The sequence below is a fragment of the Anomaloglossus baeobatrachus genome, chromosome 8 (genome assembly GCF_048569485.1).
Source record: "Anomaloglossus baeobatrachus isolate aAnoBae1 chromosome 8, aAnoBae1.hap1, whole genome shotgun sequence".
NCBI lineage: Eukaryota > Metazoa > Chordata > Amphibia > Anura > Aromobatidae > Anomaloglossus > Anomaloglossus baeobatrachus.
Window position 1 is genome coordinate 63,452,235 of NC_134360.1, and position 20,548 is coordinate 63,472,782.

General features: G+C 43.8%; 2 protein-coding genes across 2 annotated transcripts in view; one reads left to right on the plus strand and one right to left on the minus strand.

Moving 5' to 3' along the window:
- The window catches only part of NT5DC2 (5'-nucleotidase domain containing 2), an 84,536-nt gene extending 77,188 nt beyond the window's left edge, over positions 1–7,348 (plus strand). Inside the window, exon 15 of the mRNA XM_075321738.1 lies at positions 5,402–7,348. The gene's annotated coding sequence lies outside the window, so the exon portion shown is untranslated. The remainder of the gene's footprint in view (positions 1–5,401) is intronic.
- Positions 7,349–9,176: 1,828 nt separating this feature from the next.
- The window catches only part of LOC142249827 (stabilin-1-like), a 281,112-nt gene continuing 269,740 nt past the window's right edge, over positions 9,177–20,548 (minus strand). The window contains exons 57-61 of the mRNA XM_075321739.1: positions 17,812–17,955; positions 15,895–15,999; positions 15,651–15,791; positions 14,608–14,712; positions 9,177–9,581 (exon numbers count right to left, since the gene is read on the minus strand). Of these exons, the coding sequence (XP_075177854.1) occupies positions 9,549–9,581; positions 14,608–14,712; positions 15,651–15,791; positions 15,895–15,999; positions 17,812–17,955 (528 nt within the window). The 3' untranslated portion in view covers positions 9,177–9,548. The remainder of the gene's footprint in view (positions 9,582–14,607; positions 14,713–15,650; positions 15,792–15,894; positions 16,000–17,811; positions 17,956–20,548) is intronic.

The window sequence follows — 20,548 nt, forward strand, 5'->3', positions numbered from 1 at the left end:
AAGATCAGGGCCGACTGCCGCCGCGTCATCCTCGTCGCTCCAGACTGGCCGAGGCGGTCGTGGTACCCGGATCTGTGGCATCTCACGGTCGGCCAACCGTGGGCACTACCAGACCGACCAGACTTGCTATCTCAAGGGCCGTTTTTCCATCTGAATTCTGCGGCCCTCAACCTGACTGTGTGGCCATTGAGTCCTGGATCCTAGCGTCTTCAGGATTATCTCAAGATGTCATTGCCACTATGAGACAGGCTAGGAAACCAATGTCCGCCAAGATCTACCACAGGACGTGGAAAATTTTCCTGTCATGGTGCTCTGCTCAGGGTATTTCTCCCTGGCCTTTTGCCTTGCCCACTTTTCTGTCCTTCCTTCAATCTGGACTGGAAAAGGGTTTGTCGCTCGGCTCCCTTAAGGGACAAGTCTCAGCGCTCTCTGTGTTTTTCCAGAAGCGCCTAGCCAGACTTCCACAGGTACGCACGTTCCTGCAGGGGGTTTGTCACATCGTCCCTCCTTACAAGCGGCCGTTAGAACCCTGGGATCTGAACAGGGTGCTGATGGTTCTTCAGAAACCACCGTTCGAGCCAATGAGGGATATTTCTCTCTCACGCCTTTCGCAGAAAGTGGTTTTTCTAGTAGCAGTCACTTCACTTCGCAGAGTGTCTGAGCTAGCTGCACTGTCATGCAAAGCTCCCTTCCTGGTGTTTCACCAGGACAAGGTGGTTCTGCGTCCGGTTCCGGAATTTCTCCCTAAGGTGGTATCCCCCTTTCATCTCAATCAGGATATCTCCTTACCTTCTTTTTATCCTCATCCAGTTCACCAATGTGAAAAGGATTTGCACTTGTTAGATCTGGTGAGAGCACTCAGACTCTACATTTCTCGTACGGCGCCCCTGCGCCGCTCGGATGCACTCTTTGTCCTTGTCGCTGGCCAGCGTAAAGGGTCACAGGCTTCCAAATCAACCCTGGCTCGGTGGATCAAGGAGCCAATTATCGAAGCTTACCGTTCGGCTGAGCTTCCGGTTCCCTCAGGGCTGAAGGCCCATTCTACCAGAGCCGTGGGCGCATCCTGGGCTTTGAGGCACCAGGCTACGGCTCAGCAGGTGTGTCAGGCGGCTACCTGGTTGAGCCTGCACACTTTCACGAAGCACTATCAGGTGCATACCTATGCTTCGGCGGATGCCAGCCTAGGTAGACGAGTCCTTCAGGCGGCGGTTGCCCACCTGTAGGAAGAGGCCGTTTTACGGCTCTCTTACGAGGTATTATTTTACCCACCCAGGGACTGCTTTTGGACGTCCCAATTGTCTGGGTCTCCCAATAGAGCGACAAAGAAGAAGGGAATTTTGTTTACTTACCGTAAATTCCTTTTCTTCTAGCTCTAATTGGGAGACCCAGCACCCGCCCCTGTTTTTTTGTGTACACATGTTGTTCATGTTGAATGGTTTCAGTTCTCCGATATTCCTTCGGATTGAAGTTACTTTAAACCAGTTTATAATTCTTTTTCCTCCTTCTTGCTTTTGCACCAAAACTGAGGAGCCCGTGGGAGCACGGGGGGTGTATAGGCAGAAGGGGAGGGGCTTAACACTTTTTAGTGTAATACTTTGTGCGGCCTCCGGAGGCATAGCCTATACACCCAATTGTCTGGGTCTCCCAATTAGAGCTAGAAGAAAAGGAATTTACGGTAAGTAAACAAAATTCCCTTCTTTTCCCTTCCTTGAATTTTTATTTAATAGTTCTGATCTATCTATCTGTGCCACTATAGATTTGGCTCGTTTAAGGACCCAGTCAGGGTACCCTCTGTCTGCAAGTCTGTCACAAGTCATGGTCTCTTCTCTAAAATAGTCACTGGGTTGGGAACAATTTCGTTTCATTCTAATTAACTCTCCTACAGGAATATTATGTTTAGTCCGTAGATGGTGAAATGAATCTGCTGTGAGGATAGAATTAGTAGCGGTAGATTTACGATATGGTTTAATGATAACCCTATTCTTATTTTCGGTACATAGTGTAATGTCCAAGAAATTCATAGTTGTCTCATGGTAAGATGATGTAAATTTTAAATTAAAATCATTGTCATTGATGTAGGTAAGAAAGTCTTGTATGATGTCAATTGGACCCGACCAAATCATAAGCAGATCGTCCAGATATCTGCCATACCATTGCAGATATCCGGAGAACCTATTCTGTTCAGCATATAAAAAATCTTCCTCCCACCTCGCCATCACAATATTTGCAAGCGAGGGGGAGAAGCGGGCCCCCATGCTAACTCCCCTGCACTGCAAATAAAACTTTCTATCAAACGAGAAATAATTATCATTCAAAAGAAAATCAATTGAGGAAACTATGAAGTCCTTGAGACAAGTGTCATAATCACTGAATCTGTCCAAATGCTGGGATAAACAACGTAATGCGATATTATGAGGAATGGATGGATAAAGGGATATCACATCACATGATAGCCATAAAAATTCATTTTTCCACTCATATCCATCCAATACTCTAACCACCTCTTTTGTGTCCCTAATGTAACCTGGTAAATCAGGTATCAAAGGTTGGAGAAACTGATCTATCCAACCCCCCAAATTTTCTCCCAAAGACCCTATCCCCGAAACAATTGGTCGTAATGGGGGGGGGATTTTTATGGATCTTTGGGAGACAGTGGTAGATTGGAACAACAGGGTTTTTGTTGAATAAAAAATCTTTTGTTTTGTCACTTATAGCACCAGTACAATTACCTTCCTCCAAGTTTTTCAATAATAGATTATTGTAATGTCTAGTTGGATCACCATTCAATTCGATATATGTATCTGGATCCTGTAGATTCTGCAATACTAATTTTCTATATAGACCTGAATTCAGTAAGACAATGGCCGCCCCTTTATCTGCCTCCCTTATTATAATATCTGAATTAGTCCCCAATTCTTTAAGAGCCAATCTTTCTCGCTGGCTTAAATTGTCTCTAGGGGGTACCATTGTCTCACTTAATTCAATAAGATCTTTAACAATAAGTTCCTGGAATAAATCCAGGATTTGAGGCCGAGATTGTAGGGGATAATATTCTTTGTTTGAAAGTAATGGTTGTATATTAGTGACAGTTCTATCCAACAATACACCAGTCTCAGCAGAGAGAAGCCGTAAGGTCATTAAACTTTTTTGTTCACAAAACGATAATAGGGGAGTATCAGTACTATTATCAATAGCAGCATCATTATTAATATCCTGTAAAGGAATAGGTTTGTTAACATCAAAAAAATGACATTTTAGCGTGATATTACGAGCAAATTTGTTCAAGTCCAAAATAGTCTGAAAAATGTCAAAATTGGTGTTGGGAGCAAATCCCAATCCCCTACTAAGTAGAGAGATCTGTTCTTCAGACAAGATGTAACTGGACAGGTTCCAAATAGGAATATTTAGTGTTTCTGATGCTGATAGCGGTATAGGGGGGGTGTTGTTTCTGATGTTTCCTCCCCGCTCGTCTTGTCCGTTTTTTGACTTGTTTTTTGAAAAAAGTTGTGTTGGATTTCTTGTTTTATTCTGTTTGGAACGAGTGATTATGCCAGTTGAATCAAATGAGGAGTTAGAGAGATCCGTTGCCCCGTCTGATGTAGAGGGGAGAGACATGTCACCTGCAGAATCTGTGCAATCAAAGTCCACTCTATTATAACTGGAGTGACGTCTCCTTCTTATAATGGATCTGGGTTTGTAATTCCAGGTATAAACTTCATTTTTGGCATAATCACTGGAGTCTCTCAGAAATTTCTTCTTTTTAATCTCCATTATATTATGTTCTAATTTAGATAATTTGGAGTGTATTTTACCATAAGAGATTTTCAAGTTTTCCATATTATTGAATTTTTTGAGTGAGTCCTTAATATTAGAAATATTAGATTTAATCTGTAAAAGTTCCAATTCCTCCTGTTGTACAATGAGGTTCATTAATTTAACAGAACAATCACTCAATATGGTATTCCAATTATTGGTGAACTCTGAATTATACTGGCTGGTAGGAAATTTTCTTATACGTAAACCCCTAGGAATCATACCTTTATCGATGTAATTCTTTAGAGAGGTTGAGTCCCACCAAGTCTTGAGTTCTTTAACCATATTTCTTTCAAGATCCAACATGAAACCCTGGAGTGAGTCCTGTTCAGAGGTAGGGAAGGTTTCCGATGCGTTAAAAATTAGTGCCACTTTAGAGAGTCTGTTGGAATAATCCTCTCTATCCATAGGGAAATCCGGTCCAGATTCCGACATAATAATGAAAATATCATATGATACAATATAGTCCGTCAGGAGCAAAGGACAAAGCCGAAAATATATGTCCAAAAAGATGAGGGAGGGTCCAGCTCACTGGGGACTGACCTGCTGGTTGTAATCACGTTGTTCTGCCACCTTTCTGACATCTAATATGGTATCTGCTGGATTTTTAATACCTTATTTTCAATAAAAAAGGATTTTACAATTTATTCCTGGCGCTGGAAATACTTCTTTTTTACTTCAAAACTGGATGGCTGCCGAGCCTTGTTCCGTGCGCAGGTTTCCTGATTACAACCAGCAGGTCAGTCCCCAGTGAGCTGGACCCTCCCTCATCTTTTCGGAAGGATCAATGTTACGATGTTGTTCCTCGTTCCTGCGGCAGCACACATCGCTGTGTGTGAAGCCGCAGGAGCGAGGAACATCTCCTTCCTGCGGCTCACGCCGGCTATGCGGAAGGAAGGAGGTGGGCGGGATGTTTACGTCTTGCTCATCTCCGCCCCTCCGCTTCTATTGGCCGTCTGCCGCACGACCCGCCCCCTTAGTAAGGAGGCGGTTCGCCGGCCAGAGCGACGTCGCAGGGCAGGTAAGTCCATGTAAAGCTGCCGTAGCGATAATGTTCGCTACGGCAGCTATAACAAAATATTGTATGTGCGACGAGGGCGGGGACTATCGCGCTTGGCATCGCAAGCATCGGCTTGCGATGTCGTAGTGTGCAAAGTACCCCTAAGAGGCAAAGTTTCTTCCTGTGGAGAGTGCTAAGACAGCGTAAGGAGACTAATAGGCCATGCAATGCTCCTTTTGGAAATTTAAATATGCAGATTGCTTCTTCAGAGAGGAAGAGGACTTCCACTCTAGAGCCATCTATTGGATGTAGCAATCCTAAAAGTCAATATCGACCCTTTTAACAAGCTTTGCCACTTGACTTAGCATAAAAGCCAAACCAGACAGTCTACTTTCACATGCAGTCACATGTTTTAGGGTGTTTGCCCCTCCTCTGTAGAAAGCAGGAGCTCTTATTTAGCTGGGTGAGAGGCCCCTTACTGGGAATCTTAGGGGGGAATGTTTCTCCTTGTGGAGAGTGACATTTTGGTGTAAGGTGACTTGCTTGATAGTGATCCACTTTTATTTATATTTTACTTTTCTTTTCCAGGATTTTGCCAGGTCTGCCCGTCACATCCCAAGGTATCCGAGCCTTATTACAAATCTATCAATGACGTCGTGTTCCTCAAGAGCGGCTCATCATGACGTATTAAGACACTCGCTCTATGGTCGGGTTCACATATGGTGGCGATACCAGAAACTGTAAAAAGCAGCTATTTCAAGAAAAGTGTAGCTTCTGCAGTGAACAGCTATAAGGTTTTTTTGCTCCATAGGGAATTTTCCCAGATTTGCTTTCATGTGACATTGCAGTTTCTTGATTTAAAAAAAAAAAAATTCTCAGAATCATCTTTACCCCACGAGATTTTGCATGGAGCCTCAAACTGAGTAAAATTGACAGTCATCTTGTATTTCTTCCATTTTCTAACAATTGCGCCAACAGTTGTTGCCTTCTCACCAAGCTGCTTGCCTTTTGTCTTGTAGCCCACCCAGCCTTGTGCAGGTCTACAATATTGTCCCTGGTGTTCTTAGACTGCTCTTTAGTCTGGGCCATGGTGGAGAGGTTGGAGTGTGATTGTGTGTATAGATGACTTTTATACAGGCAACTGGTTACAACAGATGCAATTAATACAGGTAATGAGTGCAGAGTAGGAGGACTTCTTAAAGAAAAAAATAACAGGTGTGTGAAGGGGGCTAAATTTTTGAAAACTGGTTCCAGGGGTCCCCAACTCCAGTCCTCAAGGGCCACCAACAGTGCATGTTTTCAGGGTCTCCTTAGTACAGGTGATGATTCCAACACCCATGCAATGCTAAGGAAATCCTGAAAACACGCACTGTTTGTGTCCCTTGAAGACTGGAGTTAGGGACCCCTGGTAGACCTATCTTTGCACCAATCAGCTTCCTCCTCTTGTTTTCTCAAATGTCTTGAGACATTTTCTTATCTTCTTAAGTTATATCATTGGTAACAAATGAATGTCATTGGTGAAAATGACAAACCACTTTTTTTTTGTTGTGGTTGAAAGTTACGAATTTTTAAAGTCTCTAAAATAATAACACCCCACCCCTTAAAAATAAATAAATGTTTAATATTGTTTATCATTCACCTGGAGAATTATGTTGTCAGGTCATTTTTACTACACAATGAACACTATAAAAACAAAATCCAAAAAACAATGCCATTTTTTTTTAGTTTTTATTTCACATCGCTTGGAATTTTTTCCCCCTATTTTTCTATAGAGTATATAGTGAAGTTAATGGTCTCTTTCAGAACGACATGTTGTCCAGCAAAAAAAACAAACCCGCTATGTTGACGGAAAAATAAGTTATGGTTCTTGGAGGGAGAGGAGAAATAAATGGAAGTGCAAAAACAAAATATTGTCCAGTCATTATGGGGATAGTAATGTGTGCTGTTTGTAATGTGAAATGTTATGACTGTTCCCTTGTTTTTGCTATACCCTTTCTCTGAGCAGCATGATGTGGAGACAGAGGCCCTGGTACCAGCAATGTGTCACTTATTGGGCTGATTGCTATAGATTTGATAGAATCACTCTTACCTACTAGTTTCTCTGAATGCAGAGCCCTGTTAAAACCCACCCATACCACCGATTGTTAACTTTCTGCCTATGCACAGTGTACACAATGCTGCCAATAATTGGTGGGGGAGGAGTTATACAGAGTTTATAAATAGAGTAGCAGCATGTTTATTAATCCTGTAATAACAACAATATCCCTGTTTTATCAGTAGGAAATTACCAAAACTACAGCACGCAGCCCAGTAAGTGACACATCACTGGATCAGGGTCCCTGTCTCTACATTATGCTATTCCCAGAATAGATGTCAGAAACCTGATGACAAATTCCCTTTAAAGTCAGTATTTTTATGCACTGTCAGCATACACTATTTATAAAATCTATTTAGTTTCTTGAAATTTGAAATCTTGAATTGGACTGAAAGATGCGGACAATAAACTAATAGAGAAGTGACCCTGGATCTTGTGGATATGTTGACTAGTACAGGGAAGGTTTCACGCTTGGTGATGATGTTGGAGACTCTTTTGTTCTCAAGTTTAAAGGGAACTGGTGTTAATAATCATTTTGCCCAAATCACGGGCGGCATGAATCAGAGTATATCTACTCAATGAAACGCCTGAGCGTTCCTCCAGAGACCAGACCAGTCCGGATAGTCCCAGTGCCACATGTGATTGACATTTTTAAATAGATCCACTGAAAAGATTGCATTAGTAACTGAATTGGGTCTATTATTATTATTACTTTTTTAAAATGCAGATGTTAAAAAGTGAACATACAGAGAACTTGTAGATAAGCAAACCTATACAGATGAAAAACGATTGTCTGTTCTTAGTGAAGATAAAGGTCAAGGTCTCATCAATGTATAAAGGCCCTTTCACATGTCAGTGATTCTGGTACATATATTGCAGTTTTTATACATACCAGAATCACAGACATACGCAGGCCCATTAAAAATTAATGGGCCTGCGCACACATCAATGACTTCTCACATGCGTGTCTATGTGCTCCGCACAGAGACAAGTCCATTTTTTTTTCTGCCATCACTGACATCCCACGGACCACACTATAATGTGATCCGTGAAACACGTACCAGAAAAACACGTACATTTAAAATAAAAAAGCTTTTTATACTCACCCTTCTCCAGCAATACTGTCTTCAGCCGCTGCTGTCTTCTGCTTCCAACCCGGTTAATTATGCTCATACACATGCACTGCACAGCTGACCCGGAAGTAGCTGCAGATGGGAGGCAGCAGCTGCCGGACATAGCATCACAGAAGATATCCGCACCATGGACAGCAGCGGCGCGGACAGCTGAGTATAAGTGCCTGATCTCCGTGTATTATCACGGATAGCACACGGAGATCACATGTGCCAAAATCATGTCACATGGAGGGATATATGTACCTTTATCACGTCAATGAAAAACATGTATGTTGCTAAATAGACTGAACTTGCAAATTCTACAGTATCCAAGAGCAGATCTGTGAAGAGAGAAACACAGATCCTACACAAGTACGTAAGTGTAATGTGATTGTGTGTATGCAGTCACCATTGTTGTTATTGTCCACCACTGATATCTGTATAATTAAAGGGAATCTGTCATCATGTTTTTGCTCCCCTATCTGAGAGCAGCATAATTTAGAGACAGACCCTGATTCCAGCGATGTGTCACTTACTGAGCTGTTTGCTGTCATTTTGATAAAATCAATATTTTCTCTGCTGCAGATCTAGCAGTTATACCTAGTTCATAAATATGCTGGACTACCTGCAGCACACCAAGTAGTCCTGTAATGATAAAATCAAAGCTTAATCAGCAGTAGGTTATCAAAACTACACTAAGCAGCGAGTAAGTGACACATCACTGGAATCAGGGTCTCTGCTACCACATTATGCTGCTCGCAGATTAGGTGGCAAAATCCTGGTGACAGATTCCCTTTAAGGATATAAGCAGAACCATTTATACAGAAATATCTGGTTCTCTTGTCATTGTTTTAATGAAGGAAGAATATATGGAAAGAGCAGTAGGAGATGTGATGTAGAGAACTATAGGGGAAATTCGGACCCCTCATGTGTTGTGCTTTCCGAGCTACACATCTTGTGAGATATAGAACCTTTTTATCAAGGACACTTCAACCCCCAGCGACTTTTATACAGAATGATCTTCTATGCGCTGGAACGTTTTGTTATGTATTGGATTTCTGTTCTATATTTCCATAGAATTATGAGAAACAAGATAAAAATGCAAATAGATTAAATCCACCAACGAGTATTCGAGTGATATATAACGTTCATGTATAGACCTCAAACACCATCAGGATGTATTTTTTATTGTATTTTATTAATACTGTAAACCGATCCCCTCACTCACAGCAGCACATTCAAGGGTGTTACTCCCAAACGGGATATCTGTGGCATTCATACGGTATTTTATTTAAAGTAGATCCCCAAATCACACAATTCGTCATTTGTAATATATATACACTCATATAGACTAATTTACAAATATTTATATATGTAAACGTGAATGATACATTTTCTGTGTCCAAAGATCTCCCTATACAATCCCCTGTCCACAATCTCGTTAGGCAGGAGATGAAGGAAATTGTAAACGATGTCCGCTTTATCTGAATGGGTTAATGAAGGACAGTGTAGGTGTCAGATCCCTCATCTAATATTCATCGTATTCATCGTTGCATGGATCCTAAAAAGAAAAAAAAAATGTTAATGGGTTACTGGGAAGAGTTCTTTTTGTGCTTATGCACTGATATATACAGTGTGTCCACCCATATGCATTTCTGTATGCAAGGCGTCGATTCGTAGTGAATTGATGATGCCCTACAACTTTGTAATTCACTTTTTTTTCTATCTCGTTCTATTTTCGAGATAAAAATGCGAACTCCGTTGTTTTCCACCAGGTGGTGCTATAGGTGGTTTCATTGCATAGCGCATGGTTACTTTACTATACCTAGACACCACTTCTATTCCTATAGCTGCCGCCGTTCTCATGTTAATGGCGGTGGACAGGATATGGGTGGACACACTGTATACTATGAAGCTTGCTAAGGTTACAAAGGTTTTCCCTCTAAATGCTTTTATCAGCTATCCACTTTTCCTGAGGGACCGGTGAGCATGGAGTGATGGTGGCAGTGTTACCATTTCACCAATCGCTGTCTATGGAACTGACGGAGAGGACCGAACCATTAATTCTATGGAAGTAGATAGACTGTCCTGCTAATACAAGGAGTTTTGGGACCGCCATTCTTGGAATCAATCAAGGTCAGAGCAGTTGGACTCCCAGTAATCATACATTTATCAGCTAGGTGAAAAATGTATTAAAGGGGGTTGTCTGGGACTTAAAACAGGTTGTCTGCTAGTTTTACACTGATGACACCTGCCACTCCCACTGTTCAGCTGTCATCAGGTCAAGGGGGCGGAACTCCCACTGTTCAGCTGTTATCAGGTCAGGGGGCGGAACTCCCACTGTTCAGCTGTTATCAGGTCAAGGGGGCGGAACTACCACTGTTCAGCTGTTATCAGGTCAGGGGGCGGAACTCCCGCTGCTCAGCTGTCATCAGGTCAGGGGGCGGAACTCCCACTGTTCAGCTCTCATCAGGTCAAGGGGTCAGAACTCCCACTATTCAGCTGTCATCAGGTCAGGGGGCGGAACTCCCACTGCTCAGCTGTCATCAGGTCAAGGGGGCGGAACTCCCACTGTTCAGCTGTTATCAGGTCAGGGGGCGGAACTCCCGCTGTTCAGCTGTTATCAGGTCAGGGGGCGGAACTCCCACTGTTCAGCTGTCATCAGGTCAGGGGGCGGAACTCCCACTGTTCAGCTGTCATCAGGTCAAGGGGGCGGAACTCCCACTGTTCAGCTGTTATCAGGTCAGGGGGTGGAACTCCCACTGTTTAGCTGTTATCAGGTCAAGGGGGCGGAACTCCCACTGTTCAGCTGTTATCAGGTCAGGGGGTGGAACTCCCACTGTTCAGCTGTTATCAGGTCAGGGGGTGGATCTCCCACTGTTCAGCTGTTATCAGGTCAGGGGGCGGAACTCCCACTGTTCAGCTGTTATCAGGTCAGGGGGCGGAACTCCCACTGTTCAGCTGTCATCAGGTCAAGGGGGCGGAACTCCCACTGTACAGCTGTTATCAGGTCAGGGGGCAGAACTCCCACTGTTCAGCTGTTATCAGGTCAGGGGGCGGAACTCCCGCTGTTCAGCTATTATCAGGTTAGGGGGCGGAACTCCCACTGTTCAGCTGTCATCAGGTCAAGGGGGCGGAACTCCCACTGTTCAGCTGTTATCAGGTCAGGGGGCGGAACTCCCACTGTTCAGCTATTATCAGGTCAGGGGTGGAAATGCCCTCTGTTCAGCTGTTATCAGGTCAGGGGGCTGAACTACCACTGTTCAGCTGTTATCAAGTGGCAGAGGTGACTAGATGTAAACAGTGTATAGAGCTGGAACAGCACAGCTCTATACACTGTTTAGTGATTATTCCTGGATACTGCAGCTTTGCTTCTATTCACCTCAATTTGACCTGAATTTCAGAACCCCATATAATATACAGTGTACAGATCAATGCAGGCTCCACATACTGTCTACATGCGGCCGCAACTGGCCCAATAACAGCTAATCGTGTGGCTGTTGAACCAAAATTGATCTATTAAGGCCCCTTTACACACTGAGACTTTCAGCGATCCCACCAGCGATTCCAACTTGGCCGGGATCGCTACAAACTCTCTGGTGAGCTGTCAAACAGGCAAACCTGGCCAACGACGCAACAGCGATCCGGACCTGCAGAACGACCTAGCTAGTCAAACACTGGAAACGAGTGATGTGTCACAATATCTGTCAATCACTATTCTCTGTCAGTCGGTCTCTCCCTCTCGGTCTCTATTCTCTCTCTGTCGGTCCGTCACTATCTCTGTCCCTCTCTCACAGTCTGTCGGTCATTTTCCCCCCTCCTCTCTCATACTCACCGATCCCCGGCGCGGCACTGCACGGCATTCACACTGCTGCGGCGGCTTTTACTATTTTGAAAAAGCCGGCCGCTCATTAAACAATTTCATATTCCCTACTTTCCCTGCCCACAGGCGCCTATGATTGGTTGCAGTGAGACACGCCCCCACACTGAGTGACAGGTGTCTCACTGCACCCAATCACAGCAGCCGGTGGGCGTGTCTATACTGTGCAGTGAAATAAATAATTAAAAAAAAGGCGTGCGGTTCCCCCCAATTTTAATACCAGCCAGATAAAGCCATACGGCTGAAGGCTGGTATTCTCAGGATGGGGAGCTCCACGTTATGGGGAGCCCCCCAGCCTAACAATATCAGTCAGCAGCCGCCCAGAATTGCCGCATACATTATATGCGACAGTTCTGGGACTGTACCCGGCTTTTCCCGATTTGCCCTGGTGCGTTGGAAAATCGGGGTAATAAGGAGTTATTGGCAGCCCATAGCTGCCAATAAGTCCTAAATTAATCATGTCAGGCGTCTCCCTGAGATACCTTCCATGATTAATCTGTAAATTACAGTAAATAAACACACACACCCGAAAAAATCATTTATTAGAAATAAAAAACACAAACACATTCCCTCATCACCAATTTAATCAGCCCCAAAAAGCCCTCCTTGTCCGGCGTAATCCACGGACCTCCAGCGTCGCATCCAGCTCTGCTGCATGCAGGTGACAGGAGCAGCAGAATACACTGCCGCTCCTGTCACCTCCACGCAGCTACTGAAGGCAATAGCGCGATCAGCTGAGCTATCACTGAGGTTACCTGGATCCAGCGGTGGATGCAGCGGTGGCCGCGGGTAACCTCAGTGACAGCTCAGCTGATCTCGCTACTCACCTCAGTTGCTGCGTGGAGGTGACAGGAGCGGCGGTGAGTAGTGCGATCAGCTGAGCTGTCACTGAGGTTACCCGCGGCCACCGCTGCATCCACCGCTGGATCCAGTGACAGCGGGTAACCTCAGTGACAGCTCAGCCGATCGCGCGGCTGTCTTCATTAGCTGCGTGGAGGTGACAGGAGCGGCGGTGTATTCTGCTGCTCCTGTCACCTGCATGCAGCACAGCTGGAAGCAACGCTGGAGGTCCGTGGATTACGCCGGACAAGGAGGGCTTTTTGGGGCTTATTAAATTGGTGATGAGGGAATGTGTTTGTGTTTTTTATTTCTAATAAAGGATTTTTTCGTGTGTGTGTGTTTATTTACTGTAATTAACAGATTAATCATGGAAGGAATCTCGGGGAGACGCCTGACATGATTAATCTAGGACTTATTGGCAGCTATGGGCTGCCAATAACTCCTTATTACCCCGATTTGCCAACGCACCAGGGCAAATCGGGAAGAGCCGGGTACAGTCCCAGAACTGTCGCATATAATGTATGCGGCAATTCTGGGCGGCTGCTGACTGATATTGTTAGGCTGGGGGGCTCCCCATAACGTGGAGCTCCCCATCCTGAGAATACCAGCCTTCAGCCGTATGGCTTTATCTGGCTGGTATTAAAATTGGGGGGAACCGCACGCCGTTTTTTTTAATTATTTAATTATTTATTTCACTGCACAGTATAGACACGCCCACCGGCTGCTGTGATTGGGTGCAGTGAGACACCTGTCACTCAGCGTGGGGGCGTGTCTCACTGCAACCAATCATAGGCGCCTGTGGGCGGGGAAAGTAGGGAATACGAGATTGTTTAACGAGCGGCCGGCTTTTTCAAAAGAGGAAAAGCCGCCGCAGCAGTGTGAATGCCGTGCAGCGCCGCGCCGGGGATCGGTGAGTATGAGAGAGGAGGGGAAAATGACCGACAGACTGTGAGAGAGGGACAGAGATAGTGACGGACCGACAGAGAGAGAATAGAGACCGAGAGGGAGAGACCGACTGACAGAGAATAGTGATTGACAGATATTGTGACACATCACTCGTTTCCAGTGTTTTAAGTCCCCTTTACACACTGAGACTTTGCTGCACAGCGGGAAACAAAGGACCAAAGAATGGTCCTGAACGATTTGTAGCGATCAGCAACTTCACAGCAGGGGCCAGGTCGCTGATGTGTTTCACACACTGCAATGTCACTGGGGAGGTCGCTATTACGTCACAAAACCGGTGACGTTACAGCGATGTCGTTTGCGATGTTGCAGTGTGTAAAGCCACCTTTAGTGATCTACCCCATGCCATGGATAGATTATATCATAGTGGACAAATCCTTTAACAATTGATGATGTATCTGAAAGATCGTTCAACAATACAAGATCAGTCATGGGGAATAAAGAGTAGTACTCCGCAGTAGCCACTAATCAATGTTATGGGGCTTCTGTGGTCTGACCACTGCCAGATTTCAAGTCATCAATGGTGTGCCGGGTGTCTGCCCTTCACCGATCTGATATTGATGATTTACTCTACAGAAGGGATCATCAATTGTTTCATTCCAAACAACCCGTTTAAGTAGGAAAGCCCCTTTAATAGAATTCTGCTAACATAATATACCAACTTTGGATCTGCGTGTAATCTATTGTCCCCTGGAGACCCATATCTCTGAGAAAACCTACCCAGACAGGCACATACACAGTGCCAGAGAGGGTCTGGGAGTTGCCTTTCACTTCAGACACTTCTGTATGGACAGTTTTATCATTTGTCTTTTCTGCAGGTTAATGGTGGCTATTTACAGCTTTCCATAGAGGAATACGGCACATTTATTGTGTATATTACGTCTAATAGTTCTTTTATTCTCACCTCAAGCTGCTCTATGAAGGAGGTACTGATGCCATACACCGGATTAGGAATGGACACCAGAGGTGGATTTTGTAAATCTATGTCGTCATCGTCTTCGGCTTCTTCCTAAACTCAAATACACATTAACAACTAGATGAAGTCCATGACATGTCACGTTATTGGCTGGATTGAGTTCATACTTTTAAGTCACAATATATAAAATAAGGTAAAACAGATTAGAATTGTCTGTCGCAAGCAATCTTATAGATTCTAATCATTAACAAACCCAAGCATCATGAGCATTTTTTACAACCCCTGCCATAGCTAAGGTCTGAAATGCGTTGGTTGTATTACTCCAGCTCGGTATGTGGATTTTTAATACGTTTTTGAATAAAACTGACTCTTTTTATCGATAACTCCTTGGATACTGGACAAAACTAGAGCCCAATGGACACTGAAGACTGACAATAGGGTCTGCCAAGGAAAAATAGCTCAATAATAATTTTTTATGTCATCAAATATGTTAAAAGTTATACTTGGCTGATAGAAGGATACACGAATGACATTGATATTTTGACTGCGAGTAGAGTTGGTGCAAATCTATAGGACCTTGGTGAGCCGTGAGACCGGCCTCTTACTTCCTAACACCCGCAGATCTTCTTTTAATTAATCGGTTTGCGGTGACGTCTTTGTTGCAGCAGGACATTGGTCAGGCCGGCTAATCAAAAGAGGAAGCGGTTCGCTGGACGCCCAACAATTAGCCAAAGACCATATGCACTGCTGCTGGACCGGATCCTTCCAATTCATTGGCACTATCTCTAAGGCTGGAGATAGAGGGCGGGACTTCCGCAGGTATTTCCGCACTTGTCCCGCAAGTTTACCGCAACAAAAATGCTCGAATTCCGCAGCAATGGATATCTGCGGATTCCGGGGAGCAACTGCGGGAAACCTGCGGGGAAACCTATGGCAAAGTCCGCGGGTACATTGTCCCATGGGCACATAGCCTAATAGTGTGTGCAGTATGGATCCAATTAGAGTAATCAACGCACGCAATCATCACATACCTTAAATTGCCTGAAGTGAAGATTGTCAGTCTTTCTCCTGTAGTAGAGGAAACCGGCGGATACTGCAGCCACGACCAACAGGACCATAACTGTGACCAGAGCCGTGGTACCTGGGTGAGAGATTTGGCGCTCGGGTATTTCCTGGGGGCAGAATACAAGATATTGGGGTTTCAGAAATTAATTTTCAGCTTAAAATCTAAGATCCTCATAAGCTGATATAATACCTGACCAGCGTCTTACCTACCTTTACAGCAGGAGCAATCAGTGGTCCTTTTATTATGTGGATGATTCCATTGAAGGCCGGTATGTCCCATTGAAGAATGGCATTGTCATTTACAACCTTAGAACACTGGAGAAGAAATAAGATCACACACATATAGCAACTCGCTGTAACCACAGACAAAAAGTTTTAAAGGCCACATTCGCACTCACTGGTTATATACAGTTAGGTCCAGAAATATTTGGACAGTGACACAAGTTTTGTTATTTTAGCTGTTTACAAAAACATGTTCAGAAATACAATTATATATATAATATGGGCTGAAAGTGCACACTCCCAGCTGCAATATGAGAGTTTTCACATCCAAATCGGAGAAAGGGTTTAGGAATCATAGCTCTGTAATGCATAGCCTCCTCTTTTTCAAGGGACCAAAAGTAATTGGACAAGGGACTCTAAGGGCTGCAATTAACTCTGAAGGCGTCTCCCTCGTTAACCTGTAATCAATTAAGTAGTTAAAAGGTCTGGGGTTGATTACAGGTGTTTGGTTTTGCATTTGGAAGCTGTTGCTGTGACTAGACAACATGCGGTCTAAGGAACTCTCAATTGAGGTGAAGCAGAACATCCTGAGGCTGAAAAAAAAAGAAAAAATCCATCAGAGAGATAGCAGACATGCTTGGAGTAGCAAAATCAACAGTCGGGTACATTCTGAGAAAAAAGGAATTGACTGGTGAGCTTGGGAACTCAAAAAGGCCTGGGTGTCCACGGATGACAACAGTGGTGGATGATCGCCGCATACTTTCTTTGGTGAAGAAGAACCCGTTCACAACATCAACTGAAGTCCAGAACACTCTCAGTGAAGTAGGTGTATCTGTCTCTAAGTCAACAGTAAAGAGAAGACTCCATGAAGGTAAATACAAAGGGTTCACATCTAGATGCAAACCATTCATCAATTCCAAAAATAGACAGGCCAGAGTTAAATTTGCAGAAAAACACCTCATGAAGCCAGCTCAGTTCTGGAAAAGTATTCTATGGACAGATGAGACAAAGATCAACCTGTACCAGAATGATGGGAAGAAAAAAGTTTGGAGAAGAAAGGGAACGGCACATGATCCAAGGCACACCACATCGTCTGTAAAACATGGTGGAGGCAACGTGATGGCATGGGCATGCATGGCTTTCAATGGCACTGGGTCACTTGTGTTTATTGATGACATAACAGGAGACAAGAGTAGCCGGATGAATTCTGAAGTGTACCGGGATATACTTTCAGCCCAGATTCAGCCAAATGCCGCAAAGTTGATTGGACGGCGCTTCATAGTACAGATGGACAATGACCCCAAGCATACAGCCAAAGCTACCCAGGAGTTCATGAGTGCAAAAAAGTGGAACATTCTGCAATGGCCAAGTCAATCACCAGATCTTAACCCAATTGAGCATGCATTTCACTTGCTCAAATCCAGACTTAAGACGGAAAGACCCACAAACAAGCAAGACCTGAAGGCTGCGGCTGTAAAGGCCTGGCAAAGCATTAACAAGGAGGAAACCCAGCGTTTGGTGATGTCCATGGGTTCCAGACATAAGGCAGTGATTGCCTCCAAAGGATTCGCAACAAAATATTGAAAATAAAAATATTTTGTTTGGGTTTGGTTTATTTGTCCAATTACTTTTGACCTCCTAAAATGTGGAGTGTTTGTAAAGAAATGTGTACAATTCCTACAATTTCTATCAGATATTTTTGTTCAAACCTTCAAATTAAACGTTACAATCGGCACTTGAATTCTGTTGTAGAGGTTTCATTTCAAATCCAATGTGGTGGCATGCAGAGCCCAACTCGCGAAAATTGTGTCACTGTCCAAATATTTCTGGACCTAACTGTATATATGATATCATAATCATCTTCATACATAATATATATATTATATAACAGTGCGGTTTACTTACCTGTGATATGGAGCAATTAGCATGTGAAATTGAAAGGTTGTAGCCGAGTTGGGACAGCAGAGTGCTCCCTTGTGTAAGGTTTGTATATGGGACCAATATGTCCAATTTAGACATGTGATGCTCCAGGTCCCGCCATGTTAAAGTCTAAAACAGAAAAATAGATTTTAATAAAAAATGAACTAGATCTATTAAATATAACATTGGTCTATAGCAATGGTAGTGTAATGTGAGGGCGGCACATTTTACGGTCATATCTTTTTTTCTGTTTTTGTTTGTTCAATGTGGCTCAGCACAACTCTTCAGAAGAAAACAATGAAGTTTTGAACTCTGCAGCCCCATCATCTGTGATTTATAAGGAGTTAGCTGCCCAGATTGTGTGGCTGTATTAGGGTCTTTGTCAGAAAAGAAATCACAAGCAAAAATGGCTGTAAAAATATGTATAATACATCACCGCTGTAGTAGTGCTTTAAATCTAAGCCCCCTATTTTATACACTTCCTCTGATAATATTTGTTATAACATTTGTTATCCGCATCGCTCTAATTAGTCTCCTGTGATTTGTGACCTGACAGCAGCTCCAGTATTTAATGGAGTGACTGGAGGTCATAACTCAATACAAGTCTATGAGGGCCTTGTTCTGGCTGTCATAGACTTGTATTGGGAGCTTTTGATGTAGCTTCTGATTGAGATGTAATGGGCACATGATGGCGCCGTGGGACCGCATATACACTGAAAAAAGGTGAAAATGCCAGAAGATGAGTACAAGACCTGGGGCAGGGGACTTGGGTTTAAAGCACCTCTCCAGCAATGAAAAAAATGCTTTAACAAAACTGAAAATAAATTCTCAGTATAAAGATTTTTGGTACTCACCATAAAATCTCTCTCAGGCCAGAGTCACACTTGTGAGAGACACTTGCAAGTCTCGCATCACATCACCCAACACGGCGGCCGCACACTCACCTGACAGGAGCGGGTCGGCTGTATATAATTCTATGCAGCTGAGATGCTGCTGTCCGGAGAGTGTGCGCCGTGGCGGGTGATGTGATGCGAGACTCACATGAGTCTCTCACAAGTCTGACTCCGGCCTAAGAGAGATTTTATGGTGAGTACCAAAAATCTTAATTTCACAGTTGCTTCATTGGGGGGCATAGGAACCATGGGACATCCCAATGTTCTCCCTGGTGTGGGAAAACTAATACAAGTACAGCTGAAGGAGAAATAGAAATCCCTGATGTTACTTGTAGGATCCCTAGAAGGCTTATTGTAGCCTACTAAGACTTACAACCCTTGACACAAAGGTAAGACCTCCACAATCATGTGGACAGAAGACTAAGTAGTGGCCATACGGCACAGAAAAACGGACACAAAAAAAGAGAGAATAGGCCCTAACCTACCAAAGCTAACACTGTTGGGAGAGTCAGACACATATCTGCCTCCAAGTGACACTAAGCTAATATGAAGAGGCCTGGTGCTACCAGGCGAGATATGGGAGAAATCAACTTTTTGGTTAACGTGTATTATTAATGTCAGCTTCCAGGTGGCGGCAGACTAAAGGCCGCTTTACACACGGCGACATCGCTAGCGATCGCCCTCGTCGTTTGTGCGTCACAGCCAAATCGCTGCCCGTGGCGAACAATATCGCTAGGAAGCGTCACACACACTTACCTTCCTACCGACGTCACTGTGGCCGGCGAAAAACCTCTTTAAGGCTATGTGCGCACTGGGAAATGGAATTTTCTTGAGAAAATTCCGCATGCTCTCAAAGATTACCGCACCCGCGGTAAAAAAACGCTGCAAACGGCACCCGAAAACCGCATGTGGTTGACCGCGGTATTGTTCGCGGTATTGCCGCGGTTTTGCCGCGTGCGGGTTGGGATGTGCTTTATTGCATTCAATGCAATAAAGCACATTGAAAAAAGAAAAAAAAAAAGTCATTTAATTCTGAGATAGTAGATAGATAGACAGAAGAATAGATGGAGGGATAGATAGATAGACAGAAGAATAGATGGAGGGATAGATAGATAGACAGACATATAGAGGAATAGATAGATAGACAGACAGATAGAGGGATAGATAGATAGATAGAGGACAGATAGCTACATTTCCCACGGTCGGCAGTGAGTTCACATTACCGGCCGTGGGAAATGACTGGTAATTACCTCTGCTGTCTGCTGCTTTCGTTCAGCGCTGTGTCTGTGACAGTCGCGGCTGGATGTAAGCAGCGCAGGACGTCGGAGCGGTGTGGATTATGCCGGAGCTTTGGTGCGGGAGGGGTTAATAAAATGGTGAACGAGGCTTGTTTGTTTTATTTAACATAAAGGATTTTTCTGTGTGTGTGTTTTATTCACTTTACTTACGGGTTGATCATGTCAGCTGTCACATAGACGCTGCCATGATCAAAAACAGGAGAGAAACGAGTAGAACTGCTTCAAAGAATATGTATTTTATTTTTGTTATTATCTTAATTTATATTGTATCAAAGACAGATAAGAAAAATACATATATAAATATATATAGAGTCAAGAGTAAAGATAATGAGGCCAAGAGGAGAGATGTTAAAAGGGCACAGACATAACCTGCAAGGATCCTAAAAGAGTGTTATCAAAAACCACATGAATGTCACATAGGAATTATATCAGCAAAGGTAAACAGAGATGCTGACTGCACCATTCCTGCGTGCTGTTTACACAAATATCACACTTATGTACAATTGAAACAATGCAACGAAGTCTTATGGG